Source organism: Podarcis melisellensis (genome assembly GCF_964234715.1).
Source record: "Podarcis melisellensis genome assembly, chromosome: 9".
Taxonomy (NCBI): domain Eukaryota; kingdom Metazoa; phylum Chordata; class Lepidosauria; order Squamata; family Lacertidae; genus Podarcis; species Podarcis melisellensis.
The window spans coordinates 52,696,666-52,711,380 of NC_138541.1; the positions used below are offsets into that span (position 1 = coordinate 52,696,666).

Sequence of the window (14,715 nt, forward strand, 5' to 3'; positions counted from 1 at the left end):
AAAGAGCTTTGGTTATAATGTGGAAAAAATATAATCATGTGTGGCTGGCTATTTTTAGTTAGTTTACGGTAATGGGGCTTACTTGTTGCCCTCTGGAAATCATTGAACCCCAGCTTCTATCAGCCCTAGCCTGCTTGGCCAGTTGCCAGGGTTTATGGGACTTATAGTACAAAATTTGGAGGGCCACCAGTTAGCCACGTGTGGTTAACAATATATCTTGACACTGCAACTTTCAATTTGTTGAGCTGCCATAGTTTTTCCCATTGAATATCGGCCATAACTTCTCAGTGCAAATCTGCATTTCTCTGAATTCTTCTTAAACTATTTCATGGGTGGTGTAGATGTGCCCCCACGGTCTTTAAGCACATCAAGCATTTATACATAGTTTCCTTTGGTTTGGTTGCCTGGCAAATTGCAGTTTAGGCACATTTTTTATATTTGCAGTAATCTGAGTGTGTAGAGAAACTCAAGTCTATGATGCTTTTTGTTTCTGTTCTTCCTGAAGCATGAATGTGCCCATCTATGAAATCAGAGGCTGATTGAGGTCAGATGAATGACTCTTTGGTTGTGGTGCCAATGTGCGTAGAAAATCAATTAGCCATGCCTTGTGTACTGAATGGTTCGGGTCTTGTTACTCCTCAAATCCAAATGAAAGTCTGTTCAAGTTACTTTCATTGATGATCTTAAATTAGCTTATCTAAGCTATGTCACTAGGTTCTTCCTGACTTAGGTGTGCCTGTTTTTCTATAATTATAACTTGTTGAAAATGCTGCTTGTTCTCTAATATCAGTCTTCAGAGTTGGTTTGCCCCTTTACAAGGAAGACATCAAGTGTAGAATAATTGAATGAAGATAGATCATGTGATATAAATGTATTACATTTGTACATATGCAGCACATGTTTTTGCCATACACTGACTACTTTGAGTACACAAAATGTATAACTTTGTGTTTTGATGTTTGTGTGTGTGTGTTTGAAAGCTGTCTCTTGCTAAAGAATTATTTATTTACTTAATTTTTTTAAAAGCCTGCCCTTCATAAATATATTGCCATAAAGAGTTAAAAATACAATATCATAAAATAATATCACACAAGCTCAGATTATTGGTGATCACCCAGTCCCCCCCACTGCACCCAGACAACAGTCCCACTTGTGTACAGCCTCCCATGAGTCAGATGTTATGGAGAAGTAGAGCTGTGTGTCATCAGCATGTTGATGACACTTTGTCTTAGAAGTAGTGCACACAGTGGCTTCACATAGGTGTTAAACAGCATTGGGGGCAAGGTCGTTCCTTGTGAGACACCACAGCACAAAGATCATGGAGCTGAAACACAGTCTTCCAGTGCTACTATCTGAGTATGACTTTCTAGGTAAGAATGGAACAGTTGTAAAACAGTGCCCTAAATACCCATCACCCAGAGCTGGTCCAGAAGGATGCCATGGTCTCTGGTATCAAACCCCAAAGAGAGATTGAGAAGCAGAAGGAGGCAAGATGAGGAGGTTCTTGGCTTGTAACATATATACCCTAAGCAACTCTACTGCATAATTACATACCTAAACCTATTTTTGTGGCATTACAACTTGAAAAGAGATTTGAGAAATTTCTCATTGCTTTTGGTGGGCAAAAATGGTTGGTTTATATCTAAAATGTACATACGACGGACATCATTTTGCATTCCCCTTGCTGCATAGTGATCACTCTGAAATTCTTCCTGGTTTTATAAGCTCTTTCAAATAGATTACTTAGTATAGTTTAAAAGCCGGATATTGATTGCTGTAGAAACACCTCTTTTGATCCGAATTATTTTTTGTGTGTGTGCTAAAGGCTAAAGGCTTCTCGGGTAAAAGAAGAGTGTGCTTTGAAAAATCTGGACCGGATGAGTGATTATGAGCAGCAGCTTCAAACACTGAAGGATGAGATTGCCATCCTTGGTGCTCAAAAATCTCTTCTCCAAAACAGGTAAGGGTTTTCATCTGATTTAAGTAGCCACTAAAACCTGTGGGTGCAAGCCAACAGAGTAGTACCATTTGCACAAGGAGATGAACTTCCCTCCCTCTCCTCATGCACCTCCTGTGCGCCTTCTAAATCTGTTTTGGGGGTTTTCCCCAGCCCTCCAGAGCAGATTTGGGGAGGACATGGGCCCAATTCTCCCCAGATTTGGGGAGAGAAGGAAGGGGACAAGTTCCATTCTGTGAAAAGAACTGCTTTGTTGTCTATCGTTCTATTATTGTTTGGCTCCAGAGATGCTACACTTCAGATTATCTAAGGGGAACTTTCGATATCTCAACTCTGTTGATGAAACTGAAAGAAATTGTAGCTCAGAGCAGTGGATTACTTCATGATGATGGCATCAGTTTACACAATGCGTTATAGAGTAATGTAAGCAAAGAAAAATACAGGTCTCTCTCCAGGCATAACAACAATCATCTTTAATGAATAAACTGGTTTTGAATGTTCTCCTTCTTTAAATTCTGCTTCTTGAGAGAATAGTCTAAACCAGAGATGGAGAACCTATGGCCCTCTAGTTATTGCTGGGCTACAGCTTCCATTATCCCTGACCATAGGCCATGCTTTCTGGGGCTGATGGGAGAGGCCCACAGGTACCTTACCCTTGGTCTAGAATAAGCCTATCTCAACCTGTGAGTCCCCAAATGTTGTTGAACTACAACTCCCATCACCCCTAGCTAGCAAGGCCAGAGCTCAGGGATGGTGGGAGTTGTAGTCCAACAACATCTGGGGACCCACAGGTTGAGAACCGCTGGTCTAGAACATACATTTGTAAGGATAAAGATCTTCCATTGATACGATTTTTCAATTTTGTTACAGACTTGCACTAAGCCGATCTCCTTCCCCGAGATCTATCCGAAGCAGATCACCTAGTCCTCTTCCCAAGAGAAGTTCCTCACCCGGACGAGCGAGACTTACAAGCGCCTCCCGACATGCTCGCCTTGTGGAACGCTTCAGTGACATTTATGCTCAGGAACGTTTGGATGCTCAAAGCCTCCTGAGAAGTTATGTCGACGATCTGGAGATGGTTCAGAGAATAATCTATACTGCAGTTGTGGTAGGAAGTGTAACAATATTTCTTTTCAGAATCACTCACTCACATAACCTAGCGGTAGACAAACCTTATTCTTACATGGAGTCGACAACAATCAGTTGGCAGTCCTAAACACACTTACCTGGGAGTGAGCTCTGTTTAACTCGCTGCGGTCTAAGCAGACATATACAGGGTTGCACTGTCAGTTCATTAGCTTTTCTTTCATTGCTGGAGTTTCTGGCGCCTGGTCTCACTGCTGAAATGGAAAGTTATTGTAAACCTCTGATATGGCAAGCAGTCTCATTTTAAAAACTTGTACTGGTGTAGAGGAGCTTAGGACTGAATGGGATCACATTTGAAGATAAAACAGAGTGGAATTGTGGCTCAAGGCTAGTAGAATGCTTCCTCATATACTCTTACAAACTGGTTTTAAAGAGCTTTCTTTATAGCCATATCAGAGAGATTGATCAACCAACTCTGGGTTCTCAGAGGGGAAGCAGACCCAACTCACTTTGTGACTGTCTGGTTTTTTTTGTTATTTATTTAAGAACCCAACAGTCACATGGATGGCAAATTCTATCCAAATATGATTCTGTCTAGTGCTGGTTTTGATTATAGGTGTTTTTGATCTGCTGTTTATGCCTTGCCTTGGAATATTGCTGAATTGCCTCTTTTGTACTAGTTTCTTTCATCTTTTTTATATATTTCATCTCCTTACCTGACCATGTTCAGTCTTTCTTTCTTTCTTTCTTTCTTTCTTTCTTTCTTTCTTTCTTTCTTTCTTTCTTTCTTTCTTTCTTCGAAGTGGTAGAATACTTTTTTAGTTTTGCTATAGATTTAATTTTTTTAAAGACCCCTGGAGCAGAGGTGATGATAAGTCATCATCACAGAAAGATATGGTGGTATAACTTTTTGTGTTGCAAGGTCTCAAAGGCTATTATTGGATGTCCAGATTCAATCTGGAGCTGGAGCTGGAGCAGGGTTACTACATAAGAATTATCGCATTGAAGAGCACTTACTCTACCTGTGAAGTTAGGATTCAGAAAATTTACCGTATTGGCCCGAATATAAGCCTCACTTTTTTTTTCAAATTCCAACCGTGAAAAGGTAAAATGTGGCTTATATTCGCAACCTTACGCCACCAGCAAAGCAGCGCTGCTCCCCCCCCGCCCCCAGGAAGCAGCCCAGGTTTTGTCTTTTTTCCCTCTTTGAACCCCCTTCAATTTTAAAGGTGCGGCTTATTTGCGGGTGCAGCTTATATTCGGGCCAATACGGCAAATGGCCTCTGTTTTCTTGGGCTTTTAGATGTAACTGTTTTATCATTTGCAGGAGTCTTTCCGTGCCGCAAAGATGGCCTTCAGACAGTTCAAAATGCGTGTTCGGAAGACCCTGTCCCTAAGTTACTCAGGGCCTGAATCGCTTGAGGACATGGTCATGGACTACATTGTTCGCCAGGAAGATCTGTATGATGTTCAAGCCAGCGTCTGCGTAAGTCTGTGAGAACATTCTATCCCTTTCCCCATGGTATGACTATTAGCCACCTTCCCATTTCGACTCTCTGGCACCCTATCTGCATAACCTAGCAATTCTAAAATATAGACACACTTTTACTCTCGCAAGATTGAATGTATTGGCCTCGGCTGTACTTGAGGGACTATTCCAACAGATTCCACACAAAAAACGCTTATGTCCCTGTGGAGATGGCAGTACCGAATCGGTGGCGCATGTCCTTCTGGCTTGCACTCTTTACAAAGACTTGAGGAATGAGGTTATCACCTCTTTTATTTTCCATTCTGGGTCACCCAGCCACTGCCACAGTGTCCTTTCTCCTGGCAGATCAAGATGAGCAGATGTCAGCAAAGGGTGCAAGGTTTTTAGCTGGGGCAATCAGTATAAGATCCACTATTTGACTATTGATTCAAAACCCTAAAATGTATTTTATATAATTGACTTTGTATATCGTATTGTTGTTTTATTGCTATGGCCAATGGCTGGTGCAAATAAAGATTCATTCATTCATTCATTCAAAACATTGTATCCTCCCAACGCTCTGCTTAGGTTAATGAAACTTGAGAAATGTGTAGATGATACCTTCCTGCCACCCTACTCCCAAGAAACCACCAGTAAACACCATGTACATATGACAACTTGCATGAGTAGGGCAATTGACACTTTGGATATATTAATTGTATTCTCTCTCGCTTACAAAAAATTCCATAAGTTCAGTTTTGTGCATTATCTAGAAAATGAACCGTTTCTGTCCCTTTCCTTTCAGGAGGTCATTCGTGCAATGAATATCAACCCTAAGATTTCCTTCCCACCGGAAACCGATTTTATCATGATTAGCGGCTTAATACGCGAGTTGTGTCGCGTCGCCTTTTCAATGCAGACTTTGGATCCTCCACTTGACATTTCTTTTGGTACGGATGGAGAACTTTTCAGCGAGTACAAGTGAGTGGAATGAAAGTATGCGGTCTTGTGTTTCCAGTGGGGGAAATAAAGTGGGCCAAAGTCATGGCAGCGCATAAGGATAGAAGAAGAGCCTGCTGGATCTACTTGCACATCCTGTTCTCACAGTGGCCAGCAAGATTGCCTATGGAAAACCCCCAAACATGATTTGAGCATAGGAACAACCTTTCCCCTCTTGTGGTTTCCAAAAGCATATTCAAAAGCATTACTGCCTCCAATCGTATGTCAGTTCTGTTTGCACATGCTGAATTAGAGCTAATTTTAATAATAATAATAATAATAATAGTAATAATAATAATAATATATTTTATTATTTATACTCTACCCATCCAGTTGGGTTTCTCTAACTACTCTGGGCGGCTTACAGCATATATAAAAACATAGTAAAACATCAGACATTAAAAACTTCCCACGACAGGCCTGTCTTCAGGTGTCTTCTAAAAGTTGTGCAGCTCTTTATCTCCTTGAGATCTGAAGGGAAGGCGGTCCACAGGGAGGGCACCACTACTAAGAAGGCCATTTCCCTGGTTATTGTGAATGTTATTTAATACAGTCATACCTTGGAAGTCAAACAGCTTAGTTCCTGAACATTTTGGCTCCTGAACGTTGCAAACCCAGAAGTGAGTGTTCCTGTTTATGAACTATTTTTGGAAGTCAAATGTCCAACGGAGCTTCCAATTGGCTGCAGGAGCTTCCTGCAGCCAATCAGAAGCCGTTCTTTGGTTTCCAAACGCTTTGGAAGTCAAACGGGCTTCCAGAATGGATTCTGTTTGACTTCCAAGGTACGGCTGTAGTTATAATAAGTAATTAGAAACTTGGCAAGGTGCATTCTATTGTTAGTCACTTTGTACACATATGATCAGAAGTGGCCTGTGCCACATTGTGTACGTACATTGCCGCTCAGGACCACAGTGCCCCAAGGACCACCTCTCTCCATACAAACTGACCCAGACCCTGTGATCATCATCTGAGGCCCTTTTTCATGTGTCTCCTCTGCAAGAGGTCTGGAGGGTGGCAACATGAGAATGGGACAGGCGTTTTCTGCAGTGGCTCCCTGTTTGTGGAATGTCAGCTCTTTTCTGTGAACTGCCCTGAGACCTCCGGGTATAGGGCAGTATATAAATTCAATAAATAGTAATAATAAAATTACATATTCTTAGGTACCAGGCAAAAAACCGTTTCTTTATAACCAGGCCTTTGGCTGATTTAACATTCTGTGGCCTTTTAAATGTGTTTGTGGGAGGGGGTGTTATTGTTTTAGTTTTATTGTGTATTCACATGATTTTTTAAAGAGTTAATTGGGATAGCTCCATGTGCCCTTGTTCTGAATTACTTGAAAGAAGATGGAATAAAGTAACTGCAAGAAGAGCATGTGGACTGCTAACTCTGTTGTAAGCTAAACCTCTTTGCACCCCACCAGATACCGTCGCAGCTACGACTCTGAATTTACAGCTCCCTTGGTGGCCTATCATGTATGGCCTGCTCTTATGGAAGAAGATACTGTCCTGGTGAAAGGAGAGGCAGTCACAAGAAGAGGCGCTGTGGTAAGCATTCTTCATTACTCTTGTTAAGATTTAAATTGATAGACTTGGATGCTAAGTTGCTTCCCAGTAATGGGGTGGTGATTACTGCCAACTCCTCTGTGAACATGAGCTTTGCTTCATTTACAGAAGCAAAGTTTGGGTCCAGGTCATAGATTCCATCCCAGAAATGTCTGAATGAAGCAATTCACAAACTGGCTGGTATTCTGGAGCACCAGCTCCTTCCCATGAGTAGTATTCTTACCCCTATGCAACACCCTTCTGTGTGGTGGACAGAAGGCAAATCCATGAGCAGAGATCTGTTTCTGTTTGCTGATCTGTCCCACCAAGTTTGGCTGATTTTTGTTGGAGATGTCTTTATTTATTTAAGGCATTTGAGGCATTTATATACCACCTAGTTACAGTCGTACCTTGGAAGTCGAACAGAATCCGTTCCAGAAGTCCATTTGACTTTCAAAGCATTCGGAAACCAAAGCACGGCTTCTGATTGGCTGCAGGAAGCTCCTTCAGCCTATCGGAAGCTCCGTTGGACGTTCGGGTTCCAAAGAATGTTTGCAAACTGGAACACTCACTTCCGGGTTTGTGGTGTTCGGGAGCCAAAATGTCCGAGTACCAAGGCATTCGGGATCCAAGGTATGACTATATTTGCATTTCTAAAAGGTAAGGGTAAAGGGACCCCTGACCATTAGGTCCAGTCATGACCGACTCTGGGGTTGCAGTGCTCATCTCGCTTTATTGGCCAAGGGAGCCGCCGTACAGCTTCCAGGTCATGTGGCCAGCATGACTAAGCCACTTCTGGCGAACCAGAGCAGCACACAGAAACGCCGATTACCTTCCCACCGGAGCAGTACCTGTTTATCTACTTGCACTTTGACATGCTTTCGAACTGCTAGGTTGGCAGGAGCAGGGACCGAGCAACGGGAGTTCACCCCGTCGCGGGGATTCGAACTGCCAACCTTCTGATCGGCAAGTCCTAGGCTCTGTGGTTTAACCCACCACACCACCCACGGCCCTTCATTTGCATTTCTAGTTGTGTACATAAGAAACATCTACAGAAAGCAAGGAGAGGGCCTGATTGATGTCAGTTGGGATAGAGTTCCACAGGCTTGGAGCCTCTACACCAAACACATTGTTTCTAGTAGTTACAAGCCATGCATCCAAGCTGTGGGGGACCATCAGCAGAGTTTCCCTCAAAGATCTGAGTGATTGGGCTGGGATATAAGGTAGTCTCTAAGATATCCTGCAACTTGTAAGTTAATACAAGAACCGTGAACCTTACCCAGTAACATATGGGCAACCTATCGCCCTCCAGCTGTTAATTGAACTCCCAGCACCCAACAACCCAGCATGTTGTGGATTACACCAACAGTGGTTTAGATTAGGACACTGACATTGATATGTTTCTTATTAGTCAGTCCCTTTCATGACTGAGCTGAGAATATGCTTGGAGCAGTTATCAAGAAGTACGGTAGTCCCTTCCACCAATGTAGGCTGTTATACTGCTTTGCACAACTTGTAGTTCCAGTGGCGTTTCCAGAAGGAGCTGAGATTGCAAAGGGGCTTGTGTATGGGACAACTCCCAAGAATATAATAATAATAATAATTTATTTATACCACACCCATCTGGCTGGGTTTCCCCAGCCTCTCTGGGCAGCTCCCAACAAAATATTAAAAATACAATAAAGCATCAAACATTAAAAACTTCCCTAAACAGGGTTGCCTTCAGATGTCTTCTAAAAGTCAGATAGTTGTTTATTTCCTTGACATCTGAGGGGAGGACATTCCACAGGGTGGGTGCCACTACCGAGAAGGCCCTCTGCCTCCACATGAGGCCTTAACTGAGAAGCACATTAGAGTCATGCGAATCTTTTAGAGAGCAGCCTTCCTCTCACATAATGTAACCATAGTGACTGCTGCTTGTTCAATATACCTTTTCTCATATTCTATATTTTGTTTCAGTGGTCTCAAAGGGGTAGAAGCAGAAGCCGCAGCCGAAGCCGCAGCCGCAGCTGTAGCTTGAGGCCCCTCTCTCCTAGTGCAGGCCACTCCCGACATTTGGTAAAGTAGAATAGCCTGATCAACGTAATAAGATAAAAACAAAGCCAGTGGTAAATGAGAGGTATTGCAGAAAGGAAAGGGGATGGGGGGGCGCTTATGCCCCTTTGTAATTGGAGCATTGAATGATGAGGGCAGGATCAACAGGGTAAAAGATTGGGGATTTACTTGTGAAGGAGGGAAGTATAGACAGATGTGTTTACAGGATGGGCACAAGCCTATCCCTCAGCATCTGTCTGTGAATGCATAAGAATATCTTTTTGGACTCAGTGGTGACTCAGTTTCGAGTATATTTGGAAGAAACTAGACCAATTTCAATCCAATTTCAGGCACGGTCATAGTACCAAATCTGCCTTGTTTATTCTGGCTGATGACATGTGTCTGGAAAGAGAGAGGGGAGTACAGCCCTTCATGTTCTCCTTTATCTTTCTGTGGCTTTTGATATCATTGGCCCAGTATCCTTCTGCAGCACCTCTGGGAGGTGTGGTATGTGGGAGGTACTGTATTACAGTGGTCCCACTCCTTCTTTTTGGGGCTGTTTCCATAAATGGGGCCCCATTTTTTGCCATGGGAGTAGTCCTGTGGAGTTCCATCTTGATCTCCACATCATTTAACATCTGTTTGAAACAGATGGGGGTTGTCATCGCGAGTGAGGTTTCCTCATATGTGAGTGATGCCCATCTCTATCTCTCCATTCCACCTGAAATCAGGAAATGTGGTTCAGTTGCTAGACTGGTCCTTGGAGGCTTGCATGGGCTGGATGTGGGCCAATGAAACTGAATCCTGATAAGAAAGTTCTGAGTTCTTGGGTCCAAGGGATGGGGAGATTTCTTGTTCCAAGCAGCGTTTCACTCTTCTGGAAGAAGCAGATAACATAGCTTGGGATTCCTACTGGATTCAACATTGCACAGGTGTCCTCAGTGGTTAGGAGTGCTTATTTCCAACTATGGCTGGTTCACCAGCTATGGCCCTTTGGGATACAGATTAATTGGTCACTGTACTCCATGCTCTGGTAACCTCCAGACTGGATGTTTTAAAAGGTAAAGGTAAAGGTACCCCTGCCCGTACGGGCCAGTCTTGACAGACTCTGGGGTTGTGCGCCCATCTCACTTAAGAGGCCAGGGGCCAGCGCTGTCCGAAGACACTTCCGGGTCACATGGCCAGCGTGACATCGCTGCTCTGGCGAGCCTGAACTGCACACGGAAACGCCGTTTACCTTCCCGCTGGTAAGCGGTCCCTATTTATCTACTTGCACCCGGAGGTGCTTTCGAACTGCTAGGTTGGCAGGCGCTGGGACCGAGCAGCGGGAGCGCACCCCGCCGCAGGGATTTGAACCGCCGACCTTTCGATCGGCAAGTCCTAGGCGCTGAGGCTTTAACCCACAGCGCCACCTGTACAGAGCTGCAATAGTTACCTGTTTGTTTCCAGGCCCAATTCAAGCTGCTCTCATTAAGACTAAAATATCTGAAAGGCTGCCCCCTTTCCTACAGATCCTCTCAGGTGTTAGTTTGGAAGAGGGGTAGTTCTAACCCCAAAGGTTCAGGTGGTGGTGGGCTGGGTGAGGGCATTCTCTGTGGCAGCCCCTATGCTGTGGAATTCCCTCCCCACAGAAGGGTATCTGAAACCATCATTGTATAGCTTTTGTCATATGCTGAAGATGCTGTGGTTTTTGGCCCATGAGAGAGATATTTTTAGGACCCACCCTATTCTTCTAGTTGCAAATTGTTTTAACTGATTTTAATATTGTGTTGTAATAGTGTTGTAACTTGTTCCGGGACTATATGGTCAAGGGTGGGTAAGAAAAGTAATAAAATAAGTAAAAGATCAGCATTCGTGAATTAATCCATGAATAAAAACACTGGGTGTGCTCACTGCATGTGTTTAGACCTCACGGCTGTTTAGGCTAATGGATTTGCCATTCTGTAATTTACCATTGATGTTGTGCATACTATACGCACATATGAAATAGGGAGCCCTCTGCTCCTTCAAAAGCTTCTCAGCACTCTCTGAATTTAATTTTAACAGTATGTGTATAAATAGCACACTGCTAAATCCTTGTGACTCAAGCACCGCTATTAACAGGCTGAATGTTCTTGTCTGTGGCGATGAAGGCACGATGTGAGGGAATAAAAAATGGATATTCTTCAGAAATGTTAATCTATGGTCTGGTTTAACCAGTTATAACCTGGATTAATAAACCAGAATATGTATTATCTCTGTGCACATGCCCACAACCGCTTTACCCCTCTGTTCCCACAAGCCCACAAGCGGGGGAATTAACTGGGAAGCTGCAATTAGCCATCATTTTTTTCTTATGCGTGAACTGGGATCTATGGAGGAGGAGGAGTGGAGGAGTTTGGATTTGATATCCCGCTTTATCACTGCCCGAAGGAGTCTCAAAGCGGCTAACATTCTCCTTTCCCTTCCTCCCCCACAACAAACACTCTGTGAGGTGAGTGGGGCTGAGAGACTTCAGAGAAGTGTGACTGGCCCAAGGTCACCCAGCAGCTGCATGTGGAGGAGTGGGGAATCGAACCCAGTTCCCCAGATTACGAGACTACTGCTCTTAACCACTACACCACACTGGCTCTCAAGCCAGTTATTGACTTCCAAACAATGCAGAATCCACATACCATCTTCTTTAAATCATGGCTTCATATCCTGGTTTGTTTGGAAGCCATTATCCATAGTTCCTAATCTATACATAACAGGAAGTTATGCTTATCTTCCTGGGTTGTTTTCCTGCTTCAGTAAAGGGAGGAGCAAATGAGTTATATATATACAGGTTTGTGGAGCTTGTAGATATCCCATCTTCTTAAGTAATAAAGCCACATTAGCATGGAACCCAAAAGCAAACCAGTTAAACATGGTTTAAGCCGATTTGTTGTTCTCCTTAATTTGTAAATTGGAATACCTCTCATTTTAAGTAATGTTAACCTGGTCCATTTCTCGCACATATATATGAGTTGTTATTTATTTAATCTGTGTTCCTCCCTCCACTTTTTCCATGGCAGGCTTGGCAGGAAAGTGAACACAGCTAAGCCTCTCTTCCCCACCCCTTTTGTCTCCTTTTGTGAGGAGGCAAGGAAAACAGGAAAAACTAGCATGTTTACTTACAGTTCAGGTTTCCCCCGTGAGACCCACGATCACCATTCTAGTTTTTGGCCTGCAAGCTTGTACCATATAAAGGGAATATTGGCTGTTACACGTATCATAAAGTGAAGGAGAATTGCACAAGATTTTAAGTAAGTGGAGGCCATTTTTGAGTCTTGCCCAATTCAAAAATGGCCTCCATGCAATGTTGGCCATGTGACAGTCAGGACAGGGCCTTTTCTAGTGGCACAAGGGTAGAGAGATCCTAGGTTGTTTGGGAAGATCATATGCTGTTCCTCCTTCCCATGTTGACACCGCTCCTCCTGCAAACTGGAGTAATGTTGATCTGGGAAAGAACTGCAGTATGTAAAGAGATTTTCTCCTCCTTCAATGTGACCAAACAGGTCCCAGATTACCCTTCAAATGTGGGAAGCAGCCTCACTGCAGTGTAAGAAAAGAGTCTAAGTTCCCCAGTGGTATTAGCTGTATTTAGCTTCTACAACATAATGCCTTTTTAGAATGAGTTGGGAGGAATCAGACTATGTTAATTTTCCCTGTTTTGTGTGTCTTTTAGCGATCCCGAAGCCGCAGCTCTTCCCCATTAAGGAGCGGAAGCCCAAGTAAGTGGGCCTGTGCAGAACTTAGACGATCATGGCTTTGAAATGCTTGAGCAATCAAGTAAAGAGATAATGTAACAATCTGCAGGGTGTTCTTTTACATATATACATATATAAAAAAAAACAGAACACATTGGTCTTCATTTATGGGAATTTCATTTTTTTTTATGTTGTAGAGACTTCTGGTCTTTGTTTATAGAATTATTTCATCCAAATTGTCCCAAACCATGACGCCTTCTTCATATTTGTTGTAATTATACAAAATCTTTGGTGGTATCTTTTAGAGCTGCCTTTCTGGAGACTAATGATCTCTCAAAGCTGCAATCCAGCACAGATCTAAACACAGAACTGAACAACACTTACTATAATAATTAATATAATTGGCTCAACCTCTAGGATAAAAGCCACTTCCATTGCCATTACTACTGCTGCTAGCCCTTTGATTGACCGCAGATTAACCCAAAGTGCTTGTGTTCTTGCACACACATGTGTACCTAGATGTAGAGAAGAGCCAACTCCACATTCATAGGCCTGCTAAGGTTGGGTAACTTTCTCCACCCTGAAATAGTTTTTCTTTACTGTTTTCTGCCAGATTGACACCAATGGGGTGGAGGGAGAGGGAAATATGTATGCTTGGGGTCCAATCACACTCCATAGATGTGTTGGGGAAGCAAGGGAGCTTTTAATCCAGCAGATACAAGGCTCTTCCAACACAATCTGTTTGAGCCCCTAAAGGTAAAGGGACCCCTGACCATTAGGTCCAGTCGTGACCGACTCTGGGGTTGTGGCGCTCATCTCGCTTTATTGGCCGAGGGAGTTGGCGTACAGCTTCCAGGTCATGTGGCCTGCTTGACTAAGCTGCTTCTGGCGAAACAGAGCAGCGCACGGAAAGCCGTTTACCTTCCTGCCGGAGTGGTACCTATTTATCTACTTGCACTTTGACATGCTTTTGAACTGCTAGGTTGGCAGGAGCAGGGACTGAGCAACAGGAGCTCACCCTGTCGTGGGGATTCAAACAGCCGACCTTCTGATCGGCAAGTCCTAGGCTCTGTGGTTTAACCCACAGCGCCACCCGTGTCCCTCTGTTTGCGCCCCTACACTGCTGCTAATCACTCTAGGTCTGCAGGGCTTTTTGTGTGCGCATCAGGATTTCTGGGGTGGACATGCTTGCCCTGTTGGCTGAGCTGCCACCCTCAAAGAGAGGATGTTATTGGACACAACTTACACAAAGAATGTCTGGATTGCCGATACAGTCCTATCTTGAAGCCCTTCGATTGCAGACATTTACCCCCAAAAAAGTTACATACTGAAATATGTATTTTTCTCCAATAGGAATTTAGGATATGCTTTTTTGATTCTGTACATCTGGATCAATCTGCTTCTGTGGTGCCGCTTCCAGTTCCGAGAGTACCTCAAACCTCACTTAAAATAATGTGAACAGCAGCTTTGAATCACTCCAAAAGGGGAGTGAATGGGGATTGGTGATTATTAGTATGGGTGGTTTTGTTTTGTGGTTTTGTTTTGTTTTTCTTCAAGGGTATGAATGCAACAAATCTGATTAAAACTTGCATAGGCATTTTAAAAAAATTGTTTGATTTTTAAAACTTGTTTGCACCACTCTTCTAGCAACGCTTTCAGGAAAATAGTTACTGTCACAAGGAGTGCAGTGCCAAGATCATCTTTATCTCACAATGATACACTTAACAAGACTGTTAAGTATTCAGCACTATGATACATTGAGGCTACCACTTGAGATTTACTTGGTGCTTATTTAGGGCTCAGCTGATGTGAAGTTAAGGTCATTAAAGTCCCAGAAAAATCAGTGGGATGTAGACCTGCTGGGTCATGCCAATAAAAGCTGTTGGGACAAAGCACAGTCATAAAAGCATAAAATGTGAT

General features: G+C 43.3%; 1 protein-coding gene across 2 annotated transcripts in view; it reads left to right on the forward strand.

Moving 5' to 3' along the window:
* The window catches only part of SPATA18 (spermatogenesis associated 18), a 20,646-nt gene extending 7,749 nt beyond the window's left edge, over window positions 1–12,897 (forward strand). For both annotated transcript variants that reach the window (XM_081926546.1, XM_081926547.1), the window contains 7 exons: window positions 1,826–1,960; window positions 2,828–3,065; window positions 4,371–4,529; window positions 5,317–5,492; window positions 6,931–7,054; window positions 9,011–9,109; window positions 12,774–12,897. In XM_081926546.1, coding sequence (XP_081782672.1) covers window positions 1,826–1,960; window positions 2,828–3,065; window positions 4,371–4,529; window positions 5,317–5,492; window positions 6,931–7,054; window positions 9,011–9,109; window positions 12,774–12,860 — 1,018 coding nt within the window. In that variant the 3' untranslated portion in view covers window positions 12,861–12,897. The remainder of the gene's footprint in view (window positions 1–1,825; window positions 1,961–2,827; window positions 3,066–4,370; window positions 4,530–5,316; window positions 5,493–6,930; window positions 7,055–9,010; window positions 9,110–12,773) is intronic.
* The last annotated feature ends 1,818 nt before the right edge of the window (window positions 12,898–14,715 follow it).